A 26,075-nucleotide genomic window follows, 5' to 3' on the forward strand; every position below is an offset into this window, starting at 1 on the left:
CAATGACATACACTCAGTTTTCAGTACTTTTTAACATCGGAACTTGGAATCATTTTATGTAACTCTAGGTTCTACTAAATACTGTAAGTAAATAAAAGTGTGCCTCTGCAAGCTTCCTTTGTACAACTTGGAACTTAAATTTAGATCAACATTGCAGTTGCTCTTTCTTTATTGGACTGAGAAAAAGAGATGATGGTGCATCCCATTAGAAAGTGAAGCAAATTCACGCCAGAATCAGAAAGAAATGCTAATATATGAGAAAGAGAGAGAGAGAGAGAGAGAGAGAGAATCAGAAAGAAATGCTAATATATATATGTGTGTGTGTGTGAGAGAGAGAGAGGGAGGAGTTATATACAGAAAACAGAAAAAATGTATCTCATTCCTGAATAAAGATATATGGTCGATGGCGAAGTCAGCACAGGCAATTTGGTTAAATGGTAAATAAACTTAATTAAGCACTTTCCAGAACTCCATCCAAATCAAACCCAAAAATCTCAGAATTCTTTCCAGATCGTTTTAGATTTTGAACTTAGAGAAGAATGCATTGCATACAACTCTTCAAGTCCTAGATCAGATGCAGTTATACTTTGTTGGAGCAGTTGAAGAATAATTTGGTAACGTATACAAGTCAGTGAAACCAATAATCACTAGCAACTGAGAAACAAGAAAACGATTTAATTTTATATTGCACTATGCTCCTAAAAAGACAAAATGTTCTAACCAAACTGTGAAGCTTACACAGAAAAGACAACTCCTTAGCACCAAAAAGTATGTTGAGAAGCAAACCTGCATGTCAATAAAAAACATGTATAATCAGAAACCATGCATTGTAGCTACATGGACTAAATCAATATCAGATGCCATCAAAGAGTTGAAAACATAACACCATAACAGTATGCAGTTTTGATCATTTCTAGAAGTCTTTATATAGAAGGATATGGGATTGTAATCATTTGCTACGTGAGGCTACAACTTGCTTATTCACTTACTGATATGGTCACCCACTGAATCTTTTAGAATTTTTACAGTTCTCAAAGGTAAATTATTCCATTAATGTTATCCCAACAGTAGTTTGGTCAAGAAGAAGCTAGATGTATCTCTACTTTCCCAGAAGGTAAATGAACGACTAAGCACAGGATGATCTTTTCACCCAATAGGCAGCAGAAAATGGCCTTGGTGAGGAGAGTAATATCTCTTGAAGAGAACTAACCTTCAAGTTAAACTGAGGCATAGTCTGAAAGCCAACTAACATCAAAGTCATGAGAATTGGAACAGCAATAAATTCCAGCAGTCATGATATACGACCAACAGATATGTATACTCAGCTTCAATAGACCATTCTGCTAGGTTTATCTCGTAAAAGACATAAAAACAGCCTCAAGTAGCAGTCGTTATGCCATGCTCATGTGAATCAAAGCTGGTAGAGCTGGGAACCTCAGTCTCCCTTATTACCCTGCTATATACAGCTTTGAAGGGCTGAGAAGAATATGGTCTCTTGAGCAAACTTATAGGCATTCTTAGAGTTTGTTTGCGGTTCCTCCGGCCCCGTACCAAAATGTTGAAGGTCTTCTCATTATCTGTCTCCATAAGATTTCTTTGCACATGATTATCACTGCAACTTCCGGCCTTCTCATTTGATCCACTTCCCTCTTTTGATTGATCACTAGACAAGGTAACAAAATGTGAATCTGGAGTGTTGCTTGCTCTCTCTTTTTCTGGTCCAACTGCAGCTATGCTCTCCACTGTTTCTGATGCTGGAAGATTTACATCTTCCTTGACTTCATCCCCAGTGTTGAGATCTACTAGTAAGCTTGTTGTCAAACTAATACTTTCAGGATTATCAGATAGCTCCTTAGCAGCGGAAATTGAGTCGGTTATAGGCTCAATCACAGGTGGTGAGATAGAAAACTCGACTGGGTGGCAACCAGGCCAAACTGTGGCAGGAACATACTCTGATGCATTAGGAGCTATATTGCATTGCCAAGCATAATGATTCGGATGGAAAGTGCTGCTATTCATGGGGAATGTACTTGGAGGTAACGTCTGGGGTTGAGAATACGGAGGGTAGATAAAGCGCAATGGGTGCATCATGTTTGGGGTGTGTGGAGGTGAAGGGTACAGGTGATGAGGGGAGGAGCACATTGGACTAGGCAAGATGGTCGGTGGTCCTTGATGAAGAGACATGTTCACTGACCAAGGACCAATAGGTGGTCGTATTCCAGGAGGAGAAGGGAGATTAATGTTCATAGGTAATGGTGGTACGCGGGGAACGGCTGGGGAAGGGCTGAATGGTGCTGCTGATGCGGATAGCTTTCTGGACAATTCTCGACTTGCATCACTTGCATGAGATGACACAGATTTTACCTTCAGATGATCCATATCTTGCAAGGTCATATTTGAGATACAGCCAGGATTTAAATTGCTTGATGAGTCCTTTTCACAGGGATCCACTTTGGGGGAATTGTCAGAAGTAGGGACATTATGAGTTTCGACACTACCCTGTTCCATTGGACTAACATCAACATGGCTGAGTTGAATAGATGCATTTGCAGATATCACATCTGAAATTTCACCACCTTTGAAATCACTCATTTGAATTTCTTCTTTATTGTCAGTAGCTACTGTTTCACTTTTTACATGATTAGCAGAATCTGCAACTAGATCCTGAATGTTCTCTTTCTCCATGGATTCTGCATCTCTTCCCATTATTTTGGAATTTTCTTCTGGTCCATTGCTCTCCTTTCCTTTCATAACGTCTTGATTATCAGGAATTTCATCTTCAGAAACTCTCTCCTGCAACATAGAGATGGTACCTGGCGGGGCAAGTGCTACTTCCTTATAGGAAGGAGATTTTCCTAGGTTTACTATTGAACTTCTCCTTGATAGTGATCCAACCTCCTTTGTTGTCGAAACTTGGACCTGCTCTGATGAAGTATTTAACAAATCTCCTCCAGTTGTGGAGATCTCATGAACAGCAACTCTGACAGAAGATGACACAGACTTCACACGGTAGGCTACAGCTTTTATGACTCTTCGACCAAGTTTCGTACCAGGAGTTTGACTTTTTGCTAAGTAATAATCTGCATAACTTCCTGGTGATGTACGTTTCTTTAAGACATAATATTTACTAGCTTGATAGTTATTCTTCAATTTAGCATGATCAACATCAGAAATTGGGTCCTTTTTCTGGTAACCAATGACCTTGCTGATGGTTTGACGCCTCTGCCTTCGTCTTCGTCCATAGAAACTACCTGACCTTGGTCTCTGCACTGGCTGCCATCCATCTTCTGCTTCAGCAGAAGGTTCAGATAAGACTTCACGGATCATAGACTTCTCAATTGAAGTTTCCTTCAACAAGGGTCCAGATTGGATGGGTTTATTCTCAGTAATTCCTCCATCTCCAGTGTGTTGGGATTCAATTACTGTGTCAACAGGTTCCATATTCATCTTGGGATCAGTGTGATCTTCGATAATTTGTTTCTCCTCATCTGCCTCTTCTTTTAGAACATCTTTAGGAGTGTCAGAGTCTGGTATGGCAACATTGTTTTGATCAGATTTTCCCTTCACCTGAGAAATAAGAGCCTGAGAAAAAATATGGCAAAAAGGAAAAGGATAAGAGAGCATGTCCACTTTTACAATATATAGAGCATTATTTGCACATTCCGTGGAAGCATGATAGACAGTTTATCAGGCATATGCAATGTGTGTCAATGCCTACTTAGGGGAAAATAGGAAGAACATAAGGCAAACAGACCTTTAGAGAGCCTGAAATTCAAAGCTTCTAAACATTACCAGTTTTCTGTTAAACTAGTTCTCACTCATTCTCTCTCCTCTTTCAGACAAGTATTACAGATGGTAGACCTTCCCACAGAAAGAACATGATTGCTTCTGCTTATTTTATAACAAGTTTGCATAAGATGAAAAACTTCATCCAAGCTTATTTCCATGAACCTATTCATGCTGATACATATTGGAAAATCATAAGCAAGAAACAAAGATATTGTACTCCAATCACCACGTACCTTTGAGACAAAACCTCTTCTTTTTGATCCAACATCTCTCCCTTTGGCATCGGGACTTGGATTAATGTAGTCGAGCAAATCTGACACACTGCACAATAGAGTATGTCACCACAAGATTTAAACTGAAATATTTTACTTACTGTTATCTAGAGTATGACCATCTGCTTGTACATTTTTGTGAAATCCTATGTGCATAAAATTTATGCAATTACAAAGTCAGGAACAAAAAGCTTTTACATTGGCAGCCATTGAACATTGTCCTTTCTAGATAAATTCATAACTGAGGATCTTAAAATGAAAAAAGAGAAACACCAAATGGAGTGTCATAACAAATATAAATAGATGGACTGAAGGCATTGGTTCAATAAAATAATCAGGATGCCTTTGAGCATAAATTGAAGAGACTGGACATGAAGGCATAAGTGAACTATCTTGTAGTTTCAAAGCAAAAGGACGAGACAGTGGGCAAAAGAAATATCAAACATATGCTCTCACAGATTATGATTCAAGTCCTTCAGTTTTTACATTAGCTTGCAGTCTAATAAGAGCTAGAACAGAAATTAAGGTTGTCTGTTTCACTCATTAAGTCTACCAAAAAAAATTAATTTAAGCAATACATGCAAATATACCTCAAATGACCCTTGCTGGCTATAGATGCATCAGGCTTCTTAGTTCCATTTCGAGCAGCTTCTTGCTGTTCAAAAGCCTTCGACTCAAAATACTCAAGCCATGCAGCAGCATCCTTCAGCAAAGATCAGAAATTTCAAATTATGAAAATACATGGCTGAAGTAAAAACAAAATAGCCATAATGTTTTTTAAAAAACCTATATTGCATTTCAATTTTCAATAGTGTCATCACCTAGATGTGACCAAAATAGAGGTGACATGAAATTTAAAAACAACCTAATAGTTAGAAACATCTGAAGTTGTACTTTTAGTAGTTTACCCGTAAGAAACTGTACCGATTGCTATGATTTGAGGTATTATAACTTCGCAAGGAAAAAAGAAATTGAAGTGCCAGCAAATGCAAGTTGGTCACCCATCTTTTCTCTGAAGCAAAAGAGTGGGCCTACTTATTGTGTACATGTGTGTGAGACAGAAGTTAACCTGTGTGCGAAGATCATCTGGACCAAGCTTTGCTCGAAGTATCTGCAAGGTTGTTTGCTCATGCTGAACACTCAAAGGATAAGCTTCCATCAAAGAGAGCGCAATTGCTATAGCATGGTAACTTGCCGCTGTCTGGAAATTACAGAGGCACCAAAGGTAACTAGATAAGAGAGAGGTGTAGGCAAGAATCTGTAGAGATAATTAACCAGGTTCATCAGAAATGAAAGGCATCTTATTATGCAGCAACAAACTATGACATACTTGTTTCCAAGAACTATATAGTGACGGAGTTTGTTTATCAACTGGAAGGTTTCAACCTTCCACATGTTCAACCAAGTTCAAAATACAGCACTATGCAAGCTTGAACCAAAGAAGTCAAGTATAGCTTTACTAGTTAAACTACCAGAAACAAAAACAAGCACACCATGCTCTGAGTTTCAGATAGAGATTACGGAGTTCCAAATATCCCAATCTAAGGCTATTAATATACTGAAGATTGTCAATCAAGTCCTTTATTGCAATAAAAATGACTCTCATGGACTGGTGGAGAAGCAATTTGGACCTATCTTCAGCTCAATAACAATTTACCATAAAGATTGGAAAGATTGGACCGCTTCATGATTGACCTATATTTCCTTTTCGCACTTTGGAACCTCAATGTGCCAACAATGAGTACTCACTTTGAAGCCAGATTCAAAAGGAACCCTTAAGTACGGTCATTCGTTTAAGATCACATTACTCGATTAAAATGAAAACATGAGAAGACAAAAAAGTAAATGGAACATTGAATGAACTTTTAGGCCTGCAACTCAATAGTTAGCATGTCTTGCACATCTTGAGAGCATCTGAGGTCAATGACAGATGACAGATGCACTGATTCTTATTTGTGAACACCTTATCCCAACAGCCAGGCCATAGCCATCAGAAACAATAGCTTGAATGGTAACTTCTTTTCCTATAGTCAAATACACATAATGCATATGTAGCAGTTGATGGAAAAACAATAACACATACTCAAGTACACTCTTTGACATGAATGAAAACTACCCTGAATCCAACCCCTTTTTGTCAATCAGGTGAATACTCATCTCCTAAACTAGGACATAAGCGGCCATTTTTTTCTGAATAAAGACACTTTAGTTTGACAAGCCTAGAGAATTAGAGGGAGCTGTGAATGCTAAAATTAAAACAAAATACTTATAAGCTCCAGCAGAAGGAGAAAGGAACCTGAATATGGTCCGGACCGAGTAACTTTTGGTTACACTTCAAAGCTTTATGGAGATATCTGAGGGCAACATGCACATTACCGAGCCCTTCCTCCATCATAGCCACATTTATATATGTCGCAGCAGTGTTTGGATGGGAGGGGCCACATGTGAGATGCAACAAATAAAGAGCTCGTTTTACATACCTGTAAAAATGGGAATGGTAAATTGCTATAGAGTGTGAAATGTGAATAACAACAGGGAAAAGTGGAAAGAAAAATCAAAACAGATATTAAAGCATATTACTGTTTAATGTTAAACGTGAGGAGCAGATACAAGTGGTACAACACATAATTGGGAGAGCAAAAATTTTCACCATGTTGATTTGGTTTTTTTCTTTGATAAGGACCATGTTGATTTAGTGCTAGAGAGCCTAAAAGCTGTGTACATAATCAAACCCCATATGCAAACTTTATTATTTGAACAGTCATTCAAGAACATATTCCACGACCAAGTTTCAACCTATCATATGTATTTCACAAGCTTGATTAAGTAAGTTTTGACTAATATAAAGTACAGTAGTATTTTTTTTAGACTAGCTTGAGTTGTTGAAGGAGAGTAACTTGCCATCTTAGCAAAGATGACAAGTTTATCGAGACAGGCCGATGAAAACAATGCCAACTTTTATAGTCCTATTGGGATGGGGGAGTAACTAAGAAACATACATGACCATTGACAAAACGAAAACCAGAAACTCAAGAAAAGAAAAATGTCTAGTTTAGGATAATGAACCTCCAACTCCACTTTTATAGTTTGTTCTTTTTTTCTTTTTGTTGTATTTTCTGTTTTTACTTATTTTAGTTGTTGGCACCATCAAGACATTTAAAGTACTTGGCAATCTAACAGAAATAAACATACTTGAGAGCCAACTCTGTGTGTTGAAGTCGGTAATAGAAAACTGCAAGATCACCATAACTTTTCATGGTGTCTGGGTGATCAAGGCCCAACTCTCTTTCATTTATGTCCAAGGCCTTTTGCTGATAGATTGTGGCCTGTCATGGATACCACCATCATCAACACATTTAAGAGTTGAATAGGATAGAAGTCAGAGTAGTTAAAGCAGGCAGAAAGAGTAACAATGTAGGACCAAGGAGGTCTATGCTGACGAGCTTCTGAAGAATACCTGATTAAAATCACCGGTGTGATACAGAACAACAGCAAGAAGGCTATAAGCTCCAGCTGTCATTCGATGGTATGGACCACATACTGCAACCAGCTTGGCAAGAGCCTGAAAGCTCCACAAAAATGCAGCAGTTGTCACATGGTATGCAATAATTTATACCATTCAACACCAAGGCTTAGCTTACTTTCTTATTTTAATTCCAATATTTTTAATGTGTACCCAAGACCAACAAAAGGAAGAAATCTAAGAAGCAATGGAGTTGTGAAGCCCACCAAAATAACTTGGTTTCTCCACAATAGAAAGTTTCAATCGGAAGAATGGAGAATGTAATGTACAACTTTTTTCTATATCGGAAATCAATTACCTTAGTCCCATAGCTGACAGCATCCTCAAGTTTTCCCTTATCCAGAGCTGTTTTGGATGATTCCAAAAGCTGCCTTCCGTCTGCAGAAGAGCAAGCAGCTTGCTGCAGAAAAGGAGACACAAAGATACACGGGGAGTAGAAGAAAAATGATAAGTACGAACAGAAGTGAACTCGGCATAATATCTCCTAGTATCAGACACGTTGACAGGGTTGCATTATCACCTTATGCACTGGTACAAGGCTGACAATGTCTACTTTCTGAAAAGGACTTGGGGAACTCATATCATAATCTCTTGGAACCAGTTCAATTCCCACCTAGATAGAAAAAGTACTTGTAAGTGTTCATGTGTATAGAACAAAAACTTTAATAACGTTCATTTCCATCACCAAAGTATTCAAAGATATCTGCACAAAGGTTATATCTTTGCCCAAGTTAAATATTTAACAAATTGACGCACCAACAAGCATCTCTATGTCTTAGCAAACATTTTTCTTCAATTTCTTTTCATATTTTTTATGTGTTTTATTTTCCATTTCAAAGACAGCGAAATTCCAAGTGTTCAATACATTCTCAGAAGAAAGGTCAGAAATAGCCAGGTGTGAGGCCGCCTACCAAATCCATTCAAATGCAACCACCCGAGGACAAATGTTTGATGTATTATGTATCAACAACATACCCAGTGTAGTTCCACACCGAGGTCATTCTTAATAGTCAATTGTTCAGAACAAGAGTTTCAAGTACCTTATGGCATAAACCACGGAGGATAGCAAATTTCCTCATATCTTTGTAGTTTAGGCTGCCAACATCCCATTCATATCTCTTCTTCAAAAATAATTCCAGCCATCTCCAGATCAAAGAATCAACACCGTACTCATTTGAATCATCATTTTCAGGTACCCCAAGCATCATATTCAAGGCAGCAGCAATTATCGCAGCCATATCCTCAATGTCAACAACTGATGCAATAGCTGCTTGCAGAATATGTTTAAAAGCTCGGACTATCATCTCATGTATACAAAGAGATTGCACGTGTGATAACTTCTCAGAAAGTTTAACCTACACAAGAAGAAAAAAAGAGCAAGAATCAATTCAGGCGCAGCTTAATGAGATAAAAATTGGCCTACTATGGTTTTACAGTTGCACATAGAATTTATCATGATCTAAAACCAGATCAATGTAGAGGCAATAGGAAAGAGATAAAGAATGAGAAATTCAACTTTCAGATAATTTTCAAACCTTCGACAGTTATATTTGATAATCTCGGTACAATTAATATACTAAAGTAAAAATATTATGACCTGGAGATTAAAAATACTAAACAAGAAGACACAAATTGAAGTCTAAGTGGACAAATATATGTGTCACACACACATACATAAGGAGAAAATTACTACGGGTAAAAAATGATCAATAAGACTTACTACTTGTCCAAGAGAACGCATACGTAGACCCCGGGTATGCATGAAATCAGTTAAGGTTCGACCATCTACTGGTGAGAGTTCCAAAGAGCCAAAATCAGCCACCTGCAATGCATTGTGAAATGAAACACAGCTAAGATGCCACTTGTCACAAATTGATGTACGTATCATACAATTTTCTTCGTAGATTTATATATACACAATACTATTTTAAGTGTTACCAGCTTTGGCAGGGCAACTTCATTATAATACTTCTGTGACAGATCAATCAGCTCTTCCAAAGACTATCAACAGCCGGAATTGGTTAGAAGACAGGAAAAATATTAAGGTCTTCTCATAATCTATCACTAAAAATTTAGAAGATTTCTACCTTAAGGTGAAGTCCAGTCTCTGACTCCTTCAACCTTGTAAAGCTAGCATCAGACAACAATGCCTTGAGGACAACCTGATTTTGATCTGTATCTGTCTCAAACTGAGACTCCCCAGACTGCAGGACAGCTTTTTCTGATCCCCCTCCAACACCATTTGCAACAGATTTGAAGCTTTCAGACTGGGATTCCATGTTAGTTCCATCTGTACTCTTCTTTCTGTTCTTAAGGGACTTAAGAGGTATTCCAAGTCCCTCAACCTTCATCTCATTTTTTGTCTTCTCAGCGGAGGGTTTCTTGTCCTTTTCTGATTTCTTCTGATCTTGCAAGTGCTGTATCCAGCATGCACCAAGTTCCCATCTGATGAAAGAGTCACCTTCTATTTTCTCTTCTTCAAGTTTGGTAAGACTCTCTTCTAGTATTCTCTTTACAAATGCCTGAGAGCAATTTGTCTCTTCAGTTTCTGAAGGTTTTGAATGCACTACCTTGTTGTCCACTTTCTTGTGAAGGAGCAAGCGTAAACTGCAAGATAACATGTTAAAGTAAGAAAAATAGGCACTTAAGTCTTGAGAAGATAAATGCACCATCCACTAGCAAATTGATATTGAAATACAGGACCACTGATATGGTGAATATGACACCAAAATGACAAACTATTAACAGGAGATATAAATTATGTAAGAAATGGCCCTTGGCCTAACTCAACCCCAAAAGCTAGTTCATGAGGGAAGAATTGTGCAAGTCCATATAAAGAGACCACCAGTTCATTCCCCAACCAAAGTAGAACTCTAACCCACTCTAACAACCCTGCACGCCCAGACCGCCAACTGGAGCGTGGATTGGGGCCCAAACAGGGTCAGACCCAGCTCTGATACATGACAGTTAAGCAACCTAATAGTAGTATTATTGGGAGATGTAGCACACAATTATTCATATTTTTACACATCATGTATGATTGTTGTGCAAGGTCTAGAATTGTGCTAAAGCTATTACATTTAATCGTTACCCCATTGACGCGTAACCTTTCTCTTTAATTCCTCTTTTTGTTTTTACCTTCAGAAGACCTTACAATTATAATCTACATTGACGTTGTGAACCATGAGGTTTTGGAGGGATCCTAGACCAAGAAGTATTTAAAAGGGCTATATCATCAGAGCAAAGAAAGAAGCTATCAGAATGCAGTTCTTTTATTGCACTGTTATATTGGAAAAAGCTCCTACTTAGATACTTCTCCTCCAAGATAATTTCTTCCTCCTACAAACTTCTTTTTCTAAAGGTTGAACCAGAATGAGAATCCCAATTTATCAAACTAAAGAATTTTTTGTTCAAGAGCTCAACAAAACTTTGTCTTCACACTTTTAACAGTCAAAAAGAACAAAATATATTATTGTTTGCATTGTGAAACCACAACAGAAAGAGATCAATTAACTACTACTATTACTTATTGGTTGCATCATGAAACCACAGCAGAAAAAGATCAATAAACTACTTTTATTACTTATTGGCTTATAATGAGGATTTTCAAGTAATACCTGTTGATATTGAGGGCATTTGCACCACCATCAGGCTGATCAGGAAGTTCCATGCTTTGCGGTGGGTTGCCCACTTTGTCATTTTCTTTTCCTTGAACTTTTACAGTTGCAATATAACCACAATGTCTTACATTCAAAACACCTAAAGTAGCAATATCCTGAATTGAAAATGCAGTAAGTTTTTTTCCAATCAGATGCACTACATTAGAAGTACCACAATAAAATTAGGACCCATATAATTTTTCTTAGTATCTTCTTACATGGGCAGCAGTATTTTCATCAGCAGTTATACCCTTCAGTAAATTTCTTTCCATCAAATTCTTCATAGCTATTCCAGTTGCTTGAAATCCATCAATTTTGGTATCTACTTTGCAGCTAGCATTTGAAGCATCTTTGGTAACAAATATGCTCAAGTCCCCAACTGTCTCATTAAAAATGATTTCTCCATTCGAATCACAATGAGCTGGTTTAACTTTCTCCATGACATGCTTTACAGCTGAAATGGCTCGTAAAATGGCGACATCAACAAATAAACTATGAAGAACAAAAGCCTTCCTGTCTCTAATCTGCCTCTCCTCTGTTGTCTTACAAGCCATGGATGCAACATTTAAAAATTCATTGGCATAAGGTAACGAATCAAATTTTCCATCTCGGCCTAGACCACCTCCATTGGCTCCCCAGTTTTCATCCTCCACAGGTAGAGGTGGAAAAATAGCTGGCAACTGTGCTGCCACAGGTGGTATAAGCCATGTGTTGGCTCTGAATCCGTATGGAAGATTCCCAAACTGTATTAAGAAGAAAAACCGTTTACAACCTTGGGTTAGAGAATCTTAAACAGCCAAGAAAGAACTTCCCGCATGTAATCAGTTTTAGAAAACTTAAGGTGATGAAACATGTCAAGGGAAATCATCATCTGCACCTTATTACGCTCCAAGAATGCTTTCATGAGATCATCGTACGCCTGAAAATTGGGATGAGCAATGTCAACTTCAACAACAACATATCTTACAATGAAATAAGACAAGAAACTAGCATGACTGAATTTATAGAAAAAGAATCTGCCCAAGCGCACATTGTCAAATGCTCTACTGAGTTGTCTCAACAAATCAACAAGATTGTGACAAAGAATCCCCTGCTTTCCAAAGTTGTAAAATCCTTTCTTGCAAGCTTCAACAATAACCAGCTTTCCATTACAAAGTTTCACCTATAAACAATTACATATGTTATTTTATGAATAAATCATACCTGTAAATCAGATCATTGAACTCATTAGACTAAAGAAAATGAAGTTGGCTCCAAGAAAGCTTACTTCAAGAGAGAAAAGATGATCATCTGGCAGAACTTCATCATCTTGTTGTCTTGTTGCTCTTCTTATGACTGCAAGAATCAAGATTAGTCTTAATTTTAACAAGAATCAAGATTAGTCTTAATTTTAACAAGAAAGACGAGAAGAGGGACACAATGTGAGAAAGAGAGCGCATTACGCTGAAGAGGAGGCGTGAGATGAGAAAGCGAGAAGAACTCATAGAAGCTTCCAATCTTAGGGCAAGTATTGCTCATCTCTCCATCTACGTCCACCGATCCCGCATCTTTACCCAGCTGTTGCGCCGCCGGAGTTGGCGTTTGTGGCGGCGACGATGACTTATCATTCCCTCGAACCTTGTTGGATTTCTTGGCGTTCTTGTTATCCTGCGCACCCCGCGCATTCTTGCTAGAGTCAGTTTTCAACTCTTTGCCACTAGTCCCCGACGGCCCAAAACTCGTTGTACAAGCGACGATGTCCAACAGCCTTCTAACATGCGCCGTTGCGCTTTCTTCATCATATTCCTCTGTTAAAACAAGAAAAAAGGAATTAATCAAAATGGCTGAGGGTATAATCGGGCTTTTATAATTTCTAAACCTGACCGTCCCGGGACCACTTCCTAAAATAGAAATATCCTAATACCCTATACGACGTCGTGGTAGTTCTGAAATATTTTTACCTTCGATAAGAGTCAGGACGCAGGGCTTCAGTGCGGAAACGTCCACTGTTTCTTTTAAACGTGGACCCCTTAACTGTTAAAAACAGTAAAAATCAGATGGTCCTAATTAAAGCAAAAAAGTTGAAGAAAAATATGACAGCCGTCTGATTTTGTCCCCTTACCTCATGAGCCAGTGAGAAATTGGTGATATTACAAGTTGTTGTATTCACAGATAATAATCGACGAACATCGATAATTCTATCAGTAGATATTCCCTGCTCATAAAAAAAAAAACCGTTAAATGATTTAATTAAATTCAAGGATATTTCAAAATCAAAATAGCAGTGATAATAATATTAATAATCGTGTAGCAATGATTTTTTCTAGAAAAAGTAATATTCAATAAAATGGTTAATGATAAAATAAAAGTTGACCATATTTCATGTATTTAACTTATGTCACATTCACTAAAAGATTTTATTGTTATCAATTATCAAACACTACTTGTTGCGTGTACATTTTTATGACAGATATATATCTCTTATTTCTACGGCTTCTCTTAATTTTGTTTATCGACCGTATGACCTTTCTTTCTACGACTTGTACTAACTTCGTTTATTGACCATTCAATTTTGTGAACTACTTGATATCAAAACTGGAAAGAAAGAAAAAAAAGGAGATTTGAAATTGTGCTTGTGAAAGTAATCAGTGAAATCTTGAGATGGTTAACCAACTGTTTGAAAAAATTAGCTCTAGCTCCTCATTTTTCTTCTTTTGGAATATAATTAGAAAGCCAAGCTGTCTGAATCTGCTTTCCTTGAAAAAAGCAACAAAACATCAACCAAAATCTAACACAAAAGAACTCGAATAAAATAAAGAAATTTAAACAAAGGAATAGATTAAAATATACTTTTATTATACTTTCGACAACTATAGATATGGTTAAACCTTGTGGTTACATAAGCAATATCGACTTAAAAAAATTGGTTAGTAAATGACGAACCTTTAAAATAACTTGAGTCTCATCCGGGAGGTTTATTGTTATATCCATTACAACTGGGAGAACTGAGCAGCACAAATAAAACATATCATCATTAGTAAGAAAGAATTCATAGATTATATATATACTGAACATATGCTAAAAATGTACGTATAGTACTAGTAGATAAAAGAATTAATACCCTTCTCTTCTTTCTTCTTCTTGTCTCCCTTTGTTTTGCCACGACCATTCTTGTTGGGTGCCATTTGTAAAACTCAAATTTTCAAACTTTCGAATTCTTTAAATGCACCTATAAACAAAAATTTCACGTGAGACTATTATAGTAAACAATAGGGGCGAGACAGCGAGAGCTAGCGTTTTGGATTATGAGTTCGACCAAATTTAATATTTACAGAACTCAATAACTTTACATGAATAGAATAAAAATCATGGCTCCGCTTCTGCAACACTTTGTTTCATTCTTAAATCCAATTAAATATGTAATTTTTAGAAGTAGAAGCGAAAACAGAGTATTACTATAAATTAGGCATGTTGTTGAGAATAATTTACCTGATATATAGGAAAATTGAAGTTTCGACAAGTGCGTTCGCTGCTTAAACGAATAAGGGATATTTAATGCTTCATTGAATAACAAGTATGACAAGGAAGTAGCACGCAGACACCTAAGGCTACAAATGTGATTGTATAAAATTTAAGTTATTAATATGAGTAGTGTATGATAAGACTGGGAATTTTTTTTATAAAGAGGGGTCTAGGGGTCTAAAGTAGATAAGGAAGAAATGAGTAAAGAGTTTTTGAAAATGGAAATAGAAAGAAAGTAGAAGAAGAAGGGAAACTAATTGTGTGGGGAGGATATAGAGAGAGATGAGAGTGTGTGATAAGGAATGAAGGGTTGAGATTTAACATTCAGAATTATAATGACATATTATGGCAGTTTCTATAGATTTTATTAAAAATAAATAAAAAAATTATGTAAAATACGAGCCGCGGTGATTCTTTCATTCAACTTGCTAGCAGCAGCAATATTTTGAGACGGAGGAGAAAAGGCCTGGACCACAAATGACTACTAGATACTAGTAATATATATAAAATATATATATATTAAGTTTTTATACCTAAAATGGAATAAGCTTAGGATAAATTGATGAATCTTACTATGAGGATATTTCTATGGTTAATTCAAAAGACGCAAGTAATAATTTTATCGTAAATATTACTTTTTCTGTAACTTTTTTTAAAAAATATTACTTTTTGTATGTGTTTAGGGGTGTGTAAAAATCGAACTGACTGATAAATCGAATCGAAAAGTGTTGTTGATTTATTGTTATTAGATTAACGGTTATTTAATGGTTTTATGGAAAAAAAAATTATTGGGTTATCGATTCGATATTGATTTTTTAATATTGGATTAACTGATAACTCAATAAGAATATAATAATTTACTATTTTAATTTTAGTCATACGTGCTGGCAAAATGAACCCATATTTTGGTAACTTGTCCATATTTTAATGGGTTGGGTGAGCGATTTTTACATGGATAAAATATGGGTTGATACCCATATTTAATCCGTAAATATATGAGTAAAATATGAATAAACTATGGGTAAAATATGGATTAGCCAAATGGATTAAGCTTCTAACAAATATTCACTCAAAATTCATGATATCACTAAAAACAATGCAACTTATCTTCCTTTTTATGTTCTTTTATAGAACTAATTATTTTTCTCTACAATTGAAAAGGTGAAGTCTTTGGCCCTTCAAAAAATATATATTTTAAATGTACATTTCTTTTGTTAACTATAATTATATATTTTTATTTGTTTAATTTTGTATCGGATAATAAATAATAGCGAAAAATAAGCAATTCATGTATTAGTATTGACATTGTTTAAAGTGCATTAAGCATGTTTAAGTCCTAAAATGCAATATTCATTTAATTTGAAATTAAAAATATTTTCCCCTAGTTAGTACATAAACTTATTTTATATTGAAAAGTTATAAGAATTTTTTTTTACTTTTATGATACAATAAAACTAAATGAAGCATTTTCAACATTTTTAATCTAAAAAAGACTAAAATATTTTCCCCATGTTGAATTCTTAAGTAGAGTACTATTTACACATGAAAATATGGATAAACTATTTGTTACCAATCCATTTATACCCATATCAAATATGGGCGGGTTGAATTATTACCCATTTTCAACCCGCCCAAATTTGAACCAACCCGGCCATTTGCCACTACTAGACTTATACATAAATATCTAACAAAAAATATTAATATAAACATTATATTAGACTAAAACTATATGGACCCTGCACAATTAACACTACTAATTAACTTTGTGCTCTGCATTTACCCTTTAGGTTTTAGTATTACTTTAGTCTTTAGGATTACAACATCAAAACCTAAAGAACTAGAAACGGCGACGGGTAGGTTTGCAACGATGACGGCAAGGGATATGTAACGACTAGAATTGTGAATACTTAGTAATTGTTATACTTTAACTTCACTAAGCAGAATTTTCGCATGTAATTTGATTTCTCTCTTTTTTATTTTGCGTCAAATTGTTGGATAAGTCATATATTTGTTTTGAAAGCATTTTCTTATCGGTTAAACCAAAAATCGAACCGTTAAAGACCAAAAATTGATAAACCAAAAATCGATAACAAATATCTTATTGATTTGGTTATCGATTTCGCATATTTAAATATATATTTTTAGAGGCAATTAACACTCTTTGTATATATTCTCAAAGCCTTTGGCGACATTGGATCTAATGGCACTTAATTAATGCCGGTAAAGATTTTAACACTTTTTATTAATATATCTATTTATTACCGTTAAAAATTATTTTTATTATAGTGTAATATTTTACTTTATTGGCGAGAGTTTAATTTTCCATTGTGCAATTCCTTTCCCTAATTTTCAAAAAAAATAATAATAAGCGTATTATATTGTTTCATGATGGAGACGATGAACAGTCACTATACTATATGTTGCTTCTCAAACCGTCTAATCGAAATGGAATATAATTGGATATGGGATAGAATAGAGAAGGAACAAGTAGTGCTATATATTTTTATTTATTTTAATTTATTTAATTTTCCCCCGGTATTTGTAGTCCCGTATTGGAGCTTCGATAAAATTCGAATCGTGCACTACCGAGCTTATTCAGGGGTGGTGCTCACTGCTTCCAACATGATTTTCTCCATACTCATGATTCGAACTCGAGACCTCTAATTAAGGATGAAACAGCCACCGTTCCACTACAACCCAGGTTGATAAGCAGTGCTATATATACATGTTGGTTTATTTGGAGAAGATGAACTTGTGAAGAAACAAAGCTTAACGTGTATACTATGACCAGCTTCTCGATTTATTTGTGTTTAATATTTTGCGCAATTAGTGCAAAAATGTCATATTTAATATTTTTTTTGAAAAAAAATGTATGATGGATAACATAACACGCAGCACCCGTTTGGATTTACTAGCTCATATAATTCATCCAAATTTGCCAGTTAGTGCAAACGTTTGTCAACGTTGAAAGCTGAATAATAGTGAGAATTTCACACAAAAGACAAAATTAACACATATATAACCTGTCATTTCTAGGGGTGTGCTAAAATCGAACGGCCGATAAACCGAATCGAAAAAAGTGTTATTGATTTATTGCTATTGGGTTATTGGGTTAATGGTTTCTTAATGGTTTTATAAAAAAATATATATATATCGGGTTATCGGTTCGGTATTGGTTTTCAATATTGAGTTATTGGGTAAACCAATAACCCATTAAGAATTCAGACTATAGTAATTTAATACGTTTACATATACATACGTATTAATAAATATTAATCTCAATAACTTAATAGTTATGTCTTTATCATTTAGCAATCAATTCATACTTCGCTGTGACTTTGAGTTCACAACTTTACATTATATAAATCATCAAAACCTAAAGTAAGAGAACCATATTCCTCTTTATTTCTCTTTGTTACACATGTATAGTTCTTTTCATGTTTGTTATTATTATTTCTATTTTATGAGCTTTTGTAAAGTTACATTATTGTCTTGTCGTGTCAAATTTATTAGAGAAGTCATATATTTGTTTTATAAGCATATTCTTATTGGTTAAACCGAAAACCAAACCGCTAAGGACCAAAACCGATAAACCGAAAACCGATAAAAAATTATCTTATTGGTTCGTTATTGATTTAGCGTATTTAAAAATCGAAAACCGATAAACCGAACCGATAATTCATAAAACCGAACCGAACTGACCGATGCACGCCCCTAGTCATTTCCCTATTATATTCTGGTTACTATATTTTATAAATGTGCTATTAATTATTTTAGGAATACAAAATAGAGTATGTAAAGTACAAGCTCATGTATATAATAATTAAAGTGGAGGTGAAAATGAGAATTAGTGCACAAGTCACATTTGTAAGAAGAAATTTTAAGTATTTTGAATTCATAAGCTGAAATTCTTTTTATGAGGATATTCTATATCACTTTTTTTAAAAAAAAATTTGATGTTTAATTATTATTTGACGTTTTATTTGCTTTGTATTCAATTTTTGTTGTCTTTTTTTTTTTTGTATATTTGTACTTCAAATTCTTCTTTTCTTTTGAGTCAAGGATTTCATATTCTTTTTTTCTTAGACAGAGTCTATCAGAACAATATTCGTACATCCTATCATCCTTAATTTCCATTTATACAATTGCACTAAATTTTTAGTTCTTGTTGTTATCGATTATTATTTATGATTAATTTATTTTTTCACCAATTTCTTTCTCAAGTTAATTTCTCATAATTGTTCAAGAGCAAAAATAAGAAAGGATAAAGTTTGACTTAAAATGAACGCTTTCATTTTATTGATTAATGTTGTCTCATAGGATTTCTCATTCAAACTTTTCGAATTTATAAAACAGATTAATTTACAGAAACAATTTCTCCCACCTGAATAAATATACTCGTTTCATTTTAAAATAAATGTTTTTTAGAGTGTCTTACACTTTTAAACAAGTAGTTAATAACATTAATCAAGGGATAAATTTTTAATATTATCCTTTTGTTTTTTCTCTAATCTTTTTTTTAAAAATCAGAAATAATAAAAAATATCATTAAGGATTTTTATTTTTTTTGTGTATGTGTTCAACTTTGAATAAAATTATTCATTTTAGATCATAAAAAAGTGTCAATAAGTTGTTTATTTCTGAACCAAACAAAAATATGAGTTAAATCTAATTAACTTTTGGGCCGCTATCAAGTATTAAGTATTTATATTCCACTCTTACGTTATGAATTATGTAAAAAAAAATACATAATCATTTCATAATTAACTGATAATTTAATCTTAGAACTTATCAACGTTTGACCATAGAATTTGAAAGTTTAATTTTAAGTTTTGATTTCAAATTAGCTCATGCTAATGAAATTGTACAAAAATTCAACTTTAACTACAAATTTTGATTTCAAATACCAAATTTCCAAAAAAAAGAAAGAATTGGAAGCTCAAATTTTTAAAATATAAAACATGACCAATAAGTTTATATTATGTATATAATAATAATTAAAAAAAAACTACAAGGATTCCTTTTTGAATAATTTCCTCCCCGGTTATTTCTTTTCCTACTTCCAAATTTATTTATTTATTTTAAAATAATCTCGAAAAATATTTCATACATGCAAAATAAAATAAAATGGACGAAACAATAGAGTTATATATATTATATGTATTTATCTTAGACGTTGTACCAAAAAGAGTAGGATATATTAGATGTTACGGGTGTCGAAAGATACAAACAAAATTCTTTCTCACTTCGTATTTTTTTCATACTTATTGTAAAATATGTATAGCAGTAAAATATGTTGGCATTATTCATTTCGGCCTCATTTGTTTTCATTAAGATTAAGACCTCTGAATCTGAATACATGTCTGAACATTAAGATTTCCATTAAGAGCTCGGTGTCTAGATCTGAATACACATCTGAATATTAAGATGAGGTCTCCAAATCTGAACACTGAATGATTATTGTTTGTTTTCAATATCTGGAAGTGCATATGAAATCAAACATTATACCAATAAAATGTTATAAAAAATTCATTTCAACAAAAAATATTACTTTTTGATTAAAAAAAAATCATAATCATCAAGTGTAACATAAAAAAAATCACGAATAAAAAATATTTTATAGGCACAATATAATATCAAAAGTTCAATAAGTTTGATAAATACTAGTTGAAAAATAATAAATAAGGTATCACATTATCAACACCTAACATATATTTTGGCTAATTAGAAAAACTAAAGAATTCTTATATTTTTTCCGATAACCTTAATCCAATTCTCTAACTTGTGAACCTCTAACGTCATTCATGCTTTTTTGTAGTGGACACTTTCACAAAATGTACTAACACATGTATTGTATAATGACTCTTCCCATCCAAGTCCATCTAATTTTTCCATATATTCTTCAAATGTAAGTGCACTGTTTTTTTAATCAATAACTCCAGAGCAGTATTCATCTTCTCATCAATTTCCAATTCAGACAAATAAGTTTTTTTTTCTTTCCCAAAACATTTTTTTTTTACGCTGAAACTGAAGATTGGGATGGATAATTATTAAGTGCTCCATTATTTTTGTCACCAACTAATTCAACAAAAACAATATATTAGTGTTACCTCACAAACACATTTGATGATCAAAGAGTCTCAATAAAATTATTGGCCTAAGACAAAATTCTAATAAGAGACCTCAAATGTGTATAGATAGTTATTATTTTTAATTATGAATAGTATTTTTTCCACTCAAAAACCTTGATGAACATCAATACACGAAAAATATTATTGCAACAAGTGTTCTTGACAAATATCAATACACCCTAAGAAAATTATTAATATAAAAAAATACTTGTAAAGAGTATGAAAACTTACCAGTTCAAGAGGAAAAAATTGGTGTTTGATATTGAGAAAATAGAGGAAGAAAGTTTATAGTTGTGAGAGCAAAAGTCACGCAAAGACCAAGAGAGGCAATACAATATTATTTTATAACTTATTAAATAAGTCTGAATGGTGTTAAGACTCTCTTGCAGATCTGATCCGTTCAGACCTTTTCATGTCCATTGAGAGGCTTTTTGAAAAAAGAAACAAATGGACTTAATGGGCTGAATCTGAATCATTCAGATTCAGACCTAAAAACTAAACACACTTAATCAACTGAATCTGAATTATTAGTATTCAGACCTTTATTAAGTGCAAACAAATGAGACCTTCGTTCGCCATTATTCCTTTTTCAAAGATTAAAGATTTTTTCTAGGTCCATTTTTCTAACTACTTTCTCGTCTTAGGTAAAAATAAAAAGATCAAAGATTTTCATTAATTAGGAAGGTTTTTTTTTTTTAATTATTTTTTATATTGAATTGCTGTTTTATTAAATTTGTTATAAAAAGCTAGAAAAAAGAGTGTCTCACGCTTGCGAATAGCGAGCTTAAAGGCAAATTGATTGATTTATCTTTTGTGTCCGGGTGGTATATGTGAGGCTTAATCCAAATTTGATTATTATAATATAATTTTAAACTATTTTAACTTATTGGAAAAGTATTCAAATAAATCTTTAGACGGATATATTCAAATACACATATTTGACTTTAATTTGTGAAGTTATACTACATTGAAAATTCTCATTTTCAAGTCGATTTTTCGAGCAGTTATTTTTTTTATGTGAACTTTAAATTTTAATGTACATGTATGTTCGCAGTGTTTCAGAATTTTAGAGAACAATCAGTTAAAAAGATTCGCATTATAATCAAATTGGAATTGCTTTTAAAATAATAGTTTATCACGACATAATTCTCTACGATTCAAGAAAATATGTGAACATTGTTCTTTACAGTTTAAATAGAATAAAATGATTTTGCAGAAATCTTTTGTATATTGTTTTTGGGATATTTTTTACACACAATAGCTTATCACAACACAATTTTTTACCATTCGAAAAATATGTGAACATAATTGTTTTTGTATTTATTTTGGGTGAAGATAAATATAAAACATGTCCAGCCCATGTGTCATTTGTGTACATCAAAGTTATTCTCAACAAAATAATGCATTCTAAGACATTTATTTTTATTTTTTATGATAGATATTAGGCAAAAGGGTCTGATGGACCCTTCTACTTGTATGAGTTTGTATTCCAAACCCTTTTACTTAATCATTTGTCAACTGAATCCTTGAACTTCTTGAAACACTATATTTTAAACACGTTTTTTGGCTTGGCATCCTATGTGACAGACACAACAAAGGAGCGTGTGATACACACACTTGAGGAGCGTGAGATCTGGTTAAATGGGTCTAATAGCCACATTAGGGTTTTATAAAGCCATCTTCTTCCCCGTATGCATTTAACATCATTATTAGACAAATTGAAGCTTTTTCTGGCCTCTTTTTCGATTGCCTTTCCCCAAATTTCTTCTCCATTTTTTCCATCGTTACACTCCTTTTTTATTTCTATGCATTTTCATTTAATTCTTTGCTTCATTTTGTGGTTGATTCTATTGTAGTTTTCTGCATCATCATGAAAGGTATTTTTGTTAGAATCCTATAATCTAATAGAAATCATGAAACATGTAATTGAAAGCATAACAAACAAAATCCCCAAAAAATTTCAACATAATTAGTATGAATCGACTAAAAACCTAAAAATTAAACAAAGACATAAATAGAAGATGAAATCTAGACTAAACAACATACAAATACAAAAATAAGTTACAAAATTTACATAGATAAATTGCAAATCGAACAAAACCAACAAAAACACTCAAACAATTTTGTGGGAATGAAGAAAAAAATGAGAAAGAAAAATGTGGGTATATATAGCCACACACAGATGTTGCGGTGAACCTCTCTTCTTCAACTTAGATGAAAACAAAGACGGATTGCCTTGATTGAGCCATGATTTCTGCTACTGGAGTTTTTTTCTTTGATGAAAAGAGTAGAAGAGGTTGAATTTTTTTTTTTAAGAAAGATGAAAGAGAAATGAAATGAGATTGTGGGGGAAAGTGGTGGATTTGGTGGCAAAAGACAAATAAAAATCAGAAATATATTAATTAAATATAATAAAAATGTCAAGATGACATGAAGTGGTATATATACACGTGTCATTTATAATTATTTTTAAAATTACGTGTAAGATGTTTGTGATACACGCACAACTAAATAGTTAAAAAGTATTTAAATTATTGAATTTAGATGGGTTCAAATGACAAAGAAATAAGTAGAAGGGTTCACAATATAAACGCATTCAAGTAAAAGGGTCCACCAGACCCTTTTGCCTAGATATTAAGCAGCTAAAAGATAAATATTCTTCAGTTGTACATCTTTACTCTTTTTTTTTTCTTTTTTTGTGCGTGTGAATTATTTATAGTTTGGATATCTAAACTCAAAAGTCATGATTGTTGTTGTAAAACCAAAAAAATCATGTGACAAATTATTGGATTTTTCTCTCTCTTATAAAGTGTTTCTATATGTAGTGGTAAATGATGCATAAATAAATTTTATACAATATTTATAAATTTATCGTTTAAATATTATGTATAATTAATATATAAATAATTTTTATTCTATTTACAAATTTAAGATAATATAAAATTAATAAATAAATAATCAAGTTATTTATGTATTAACTTGAAACTTATCCAGCCACCAAATGACTGTCTGATAGAGTTAGCCAATAAGAAAGTACAAAATGCTAAATGATGGGAGTGTGGGATTACTGTCCTACTGAATACACAACACAACAACCAAGAAATTGCTATCCTTTTTCTTGGCTTTCTACACGCAAAAAACATTTTTTGCCCCTTCATAATTGTTGGAGCCAGTATTATATTAGTAGTTCTATTTTGTTCTCTAAAAAGGACAAATTATTACTTAACATAATTTTCTGTCTCATTGTATTAGTACCTTATTTGATTGGACAAATTATATAAATGGTCATAAAATATAATTATATGTTATTCCAAAGTAATTCAAGAAATACATATTTTTTTAAAAAATAAATAAATCAACCTATACCCTATTTATTAAGGCTGATAATTTTTGCTTAATTGATACTAAATCAGTATCATATACTGTATTAATATCATTAATGTTTATTTTCAGAAATTACTCATTAGCCAATGATACTATAAGAGTATATATATATATATACACACACACTTTTATAGTATCAGCCCCACCTTTTAGCATTTTGGGGCCCTACTATGTATTAAAACTAGAGTACCTCAGAAGGATGGAGGGGGTATACAACGAAAAAAAGCGTCGAAGGAATCGGACTAGTGAGTAATTTTTGAACAAAAAAATCTTAATAATAGCAATACAATATGTATGTATATGATTTAGTATCAATTAAGTGAAATTATTAGCCTTAATGAAACAAATACAATATATGATACTGATTTAGTATTAGTTAAGCGAAATTAGTTTGAGATGGGTATATAGTGTAATTATTTAGTAGGTATGAATGTAAAGGGGTATATATTTATAATTATTTTGCTTTTATAAGGTATTTGCTTAATTTTCCCTATTTGATAACTCATCAACGTCCGGATGCAATGAGATGGTTTATATATCTTCATTTTTATTAGAAATTTTAAATTTATATCTTTGAAATGGTTTTTTTTTTAAATAAGGAGCACTTTATTCCTCAAGAGATTTATTTGATGGAAATATAAACTAAGTGAACTAGTCAGTTTGAAATACTTTGAATCCAAAAAAAAACAACTTATCCACATATTTATGAAGAAAATCCTAGTTACTTAATTGTATTCTACTTCAATCGCAAATCTATTATTTTTTACCCATTTTTTCCCATAAGTTCTCCAAGCCAAAAGTGAATCAGTACAAGTGTGAGTTCTATGATATCAATACTTTGGGTTTGAACTTCTTTCTTTTTATCGGAATTTTGTTGGTAAATACGAAGCTAAATGGAGGTTCGTGGGTTTGGACAAACTCAATAATTTTTTTATTAACCCTATAATTATATTAAAAAATTAAATAAATATATATTATATATTAATGTGAACTTCCTAACAAAATTGATTGATGACTTAGTGATAAGAAATACATCGTAAATATGTTTTTCACGCTAATGTCATGGATTCGCCTGTTGAGTCTCAAGACTTGGGGCTTGTTTCAATTTGTAACCCAGTCTATTTCATAAAAGAAAATTTGGCACCATATGATAATTGTGCTTCATAAGTGACATAAATCTTCAAATATGCATACAAATGATAAGAATATATATATATATAATGTAGTATATACATAAAATACTTCATTTATCCATTAAGTTCATCTGTTTGCATTGAAATTTAAACACTTTGGCTTGAATAAGTTTCAATTTATGTTTGAATCGATTTATATTGAGTGGTTCCAAAATAAAATAACTTTTAAATACTTTTGTAACGCTTGAATGGAAGAAAAAAGAAGAAGCTTTTAAGCACTTATTTTAAAGTTAAAAGATAAAAATAAGTTAAAAATTACAAGTTATAATTCCTAACTTGTGACTCAGCATTGTGCCTAAAATTTCAGTTCTATCCTCATATTCTTATTATACTCACCCATAATCCAAAAAAAAAAAAAAACATAGAGAAAAAGAAAGACGTCATATGTTAAAAATTCTGTTGACAATTTTAAATATGATACGTAATGAGTTTTTTAATTATTTAAATAAATTTTTTATGATATAAGATCATCCTTACAAATATAAATAACGTGATAAAAACCTTTCACTTTACAAATACAATTTTTATGATGAGCAAAATAAATTATTTGGAGTGTGTCTATTGAAATAGCAACCAAATCATCAAGTAACAACCTTCCAAAATAAGCTAGCGTTACAGCTTAC

General features: G+C 32.9%; 1 protein-coding gene across 2 annotated transcripts; it reads right to left on the bottom strand.

Annotated features, from left to right (window-relative positions):
- Positions 1-440: 440 nt before the first annotated feature.
- Positions 441-14,892, bottom strand: LOC125862210 (protein REDUCED CHLOROPLAST COVERAGE 1-like). 2 transcript variants are annotated; one of them, XM_049542242.1, is made up of 25 exons: positions 14,712-14,892; positions 14,344-14,451; positions 14,166-14,227; positions 13,345-13,437; positions 13,184-13,256; positions 12,686-13,030; positions 12,511-12,578; positions 12,274-12,405; positions 12,121-12,162; positions 11,462-11,986; positions 11,202-11,359; positions 9,672-10,191; positions 9,523-9,585; positions 9,305-9,406; positions 8,625-8,939; positions 8,105-8,197; positions 7,883-7,984; positions 7,519-7,623; positions 7,254-7,387; positions 6,358-6,541; positions 5,131-5,262; positions 4,652-4,764; positions 4,023-4,110; positions 1,211-3,567; positions 441-786 (listed from the first exon to the last, which is right to left on the bottom strand). In XM_049542242.1, exons 2-24 carry the CDS (start codon positions 14,405-14,407, stop codon positions 1,378-1,380), a joined length of 5,703 nt encoding a protein of 1,900 aa, XP_049398199.1. In that variant the 5' UTR covers positions 14,408-14,451; positions 14,712-14,892; the 3' UTR covers positions 441-786; positions 1,211-1,377. The 2 variants fall into 2 exon arrangements, with proteins under 2 accessions (XP_049398199.1, XP_049398192.1); XM_049542235.1 differs by having other exon boundaries at positions 1,211-3,582; positions 14,712-14,891.
- Positions 14,893-26,075: the final 11,183 nt, after the last annotated feature.

Source organism: Solanum stenotomum, chromosome 1 (assembly GCF_019186545.1).
Source record: "Solanum stenotomum isolate F172 chromosome 1, ASM1918654v1, whole genome shotgun sequence".
Taxonomy (NCBI): domain Eukaryota; kingdom Viridiplantae; phylum Streptophyta; class Magnoliopsida; order Solanales; family Solanaceae; genus Solanum; species Solanum stenotomum.

Excerpts from the sequence above, each read along its gene's own strand:
- LOC125862210 (XM_049542235.1), bottom strand. The coding sequence starts at position 14,407 with ATGGCACCCAACAAGAATGGTCGTGGCAAAACAAAGGGAGACAAGAAG. Across the intron at positions 13,438-14,165 it reads AGACTCAAGTTATTTTAAAG|GGAATATCTACTGATAGAAT; the intron begins GTTCGTCATTTA and ends TTTTATGAGCAG. Across the intron at positions 8,940-9,304 it reads TGCGTTCTCTTGGACAAGTA|GTTAAACTTTCTGAGAAGTT; the intron begins GTAAGTCTTATT and ends CTTCTTGTGTAG.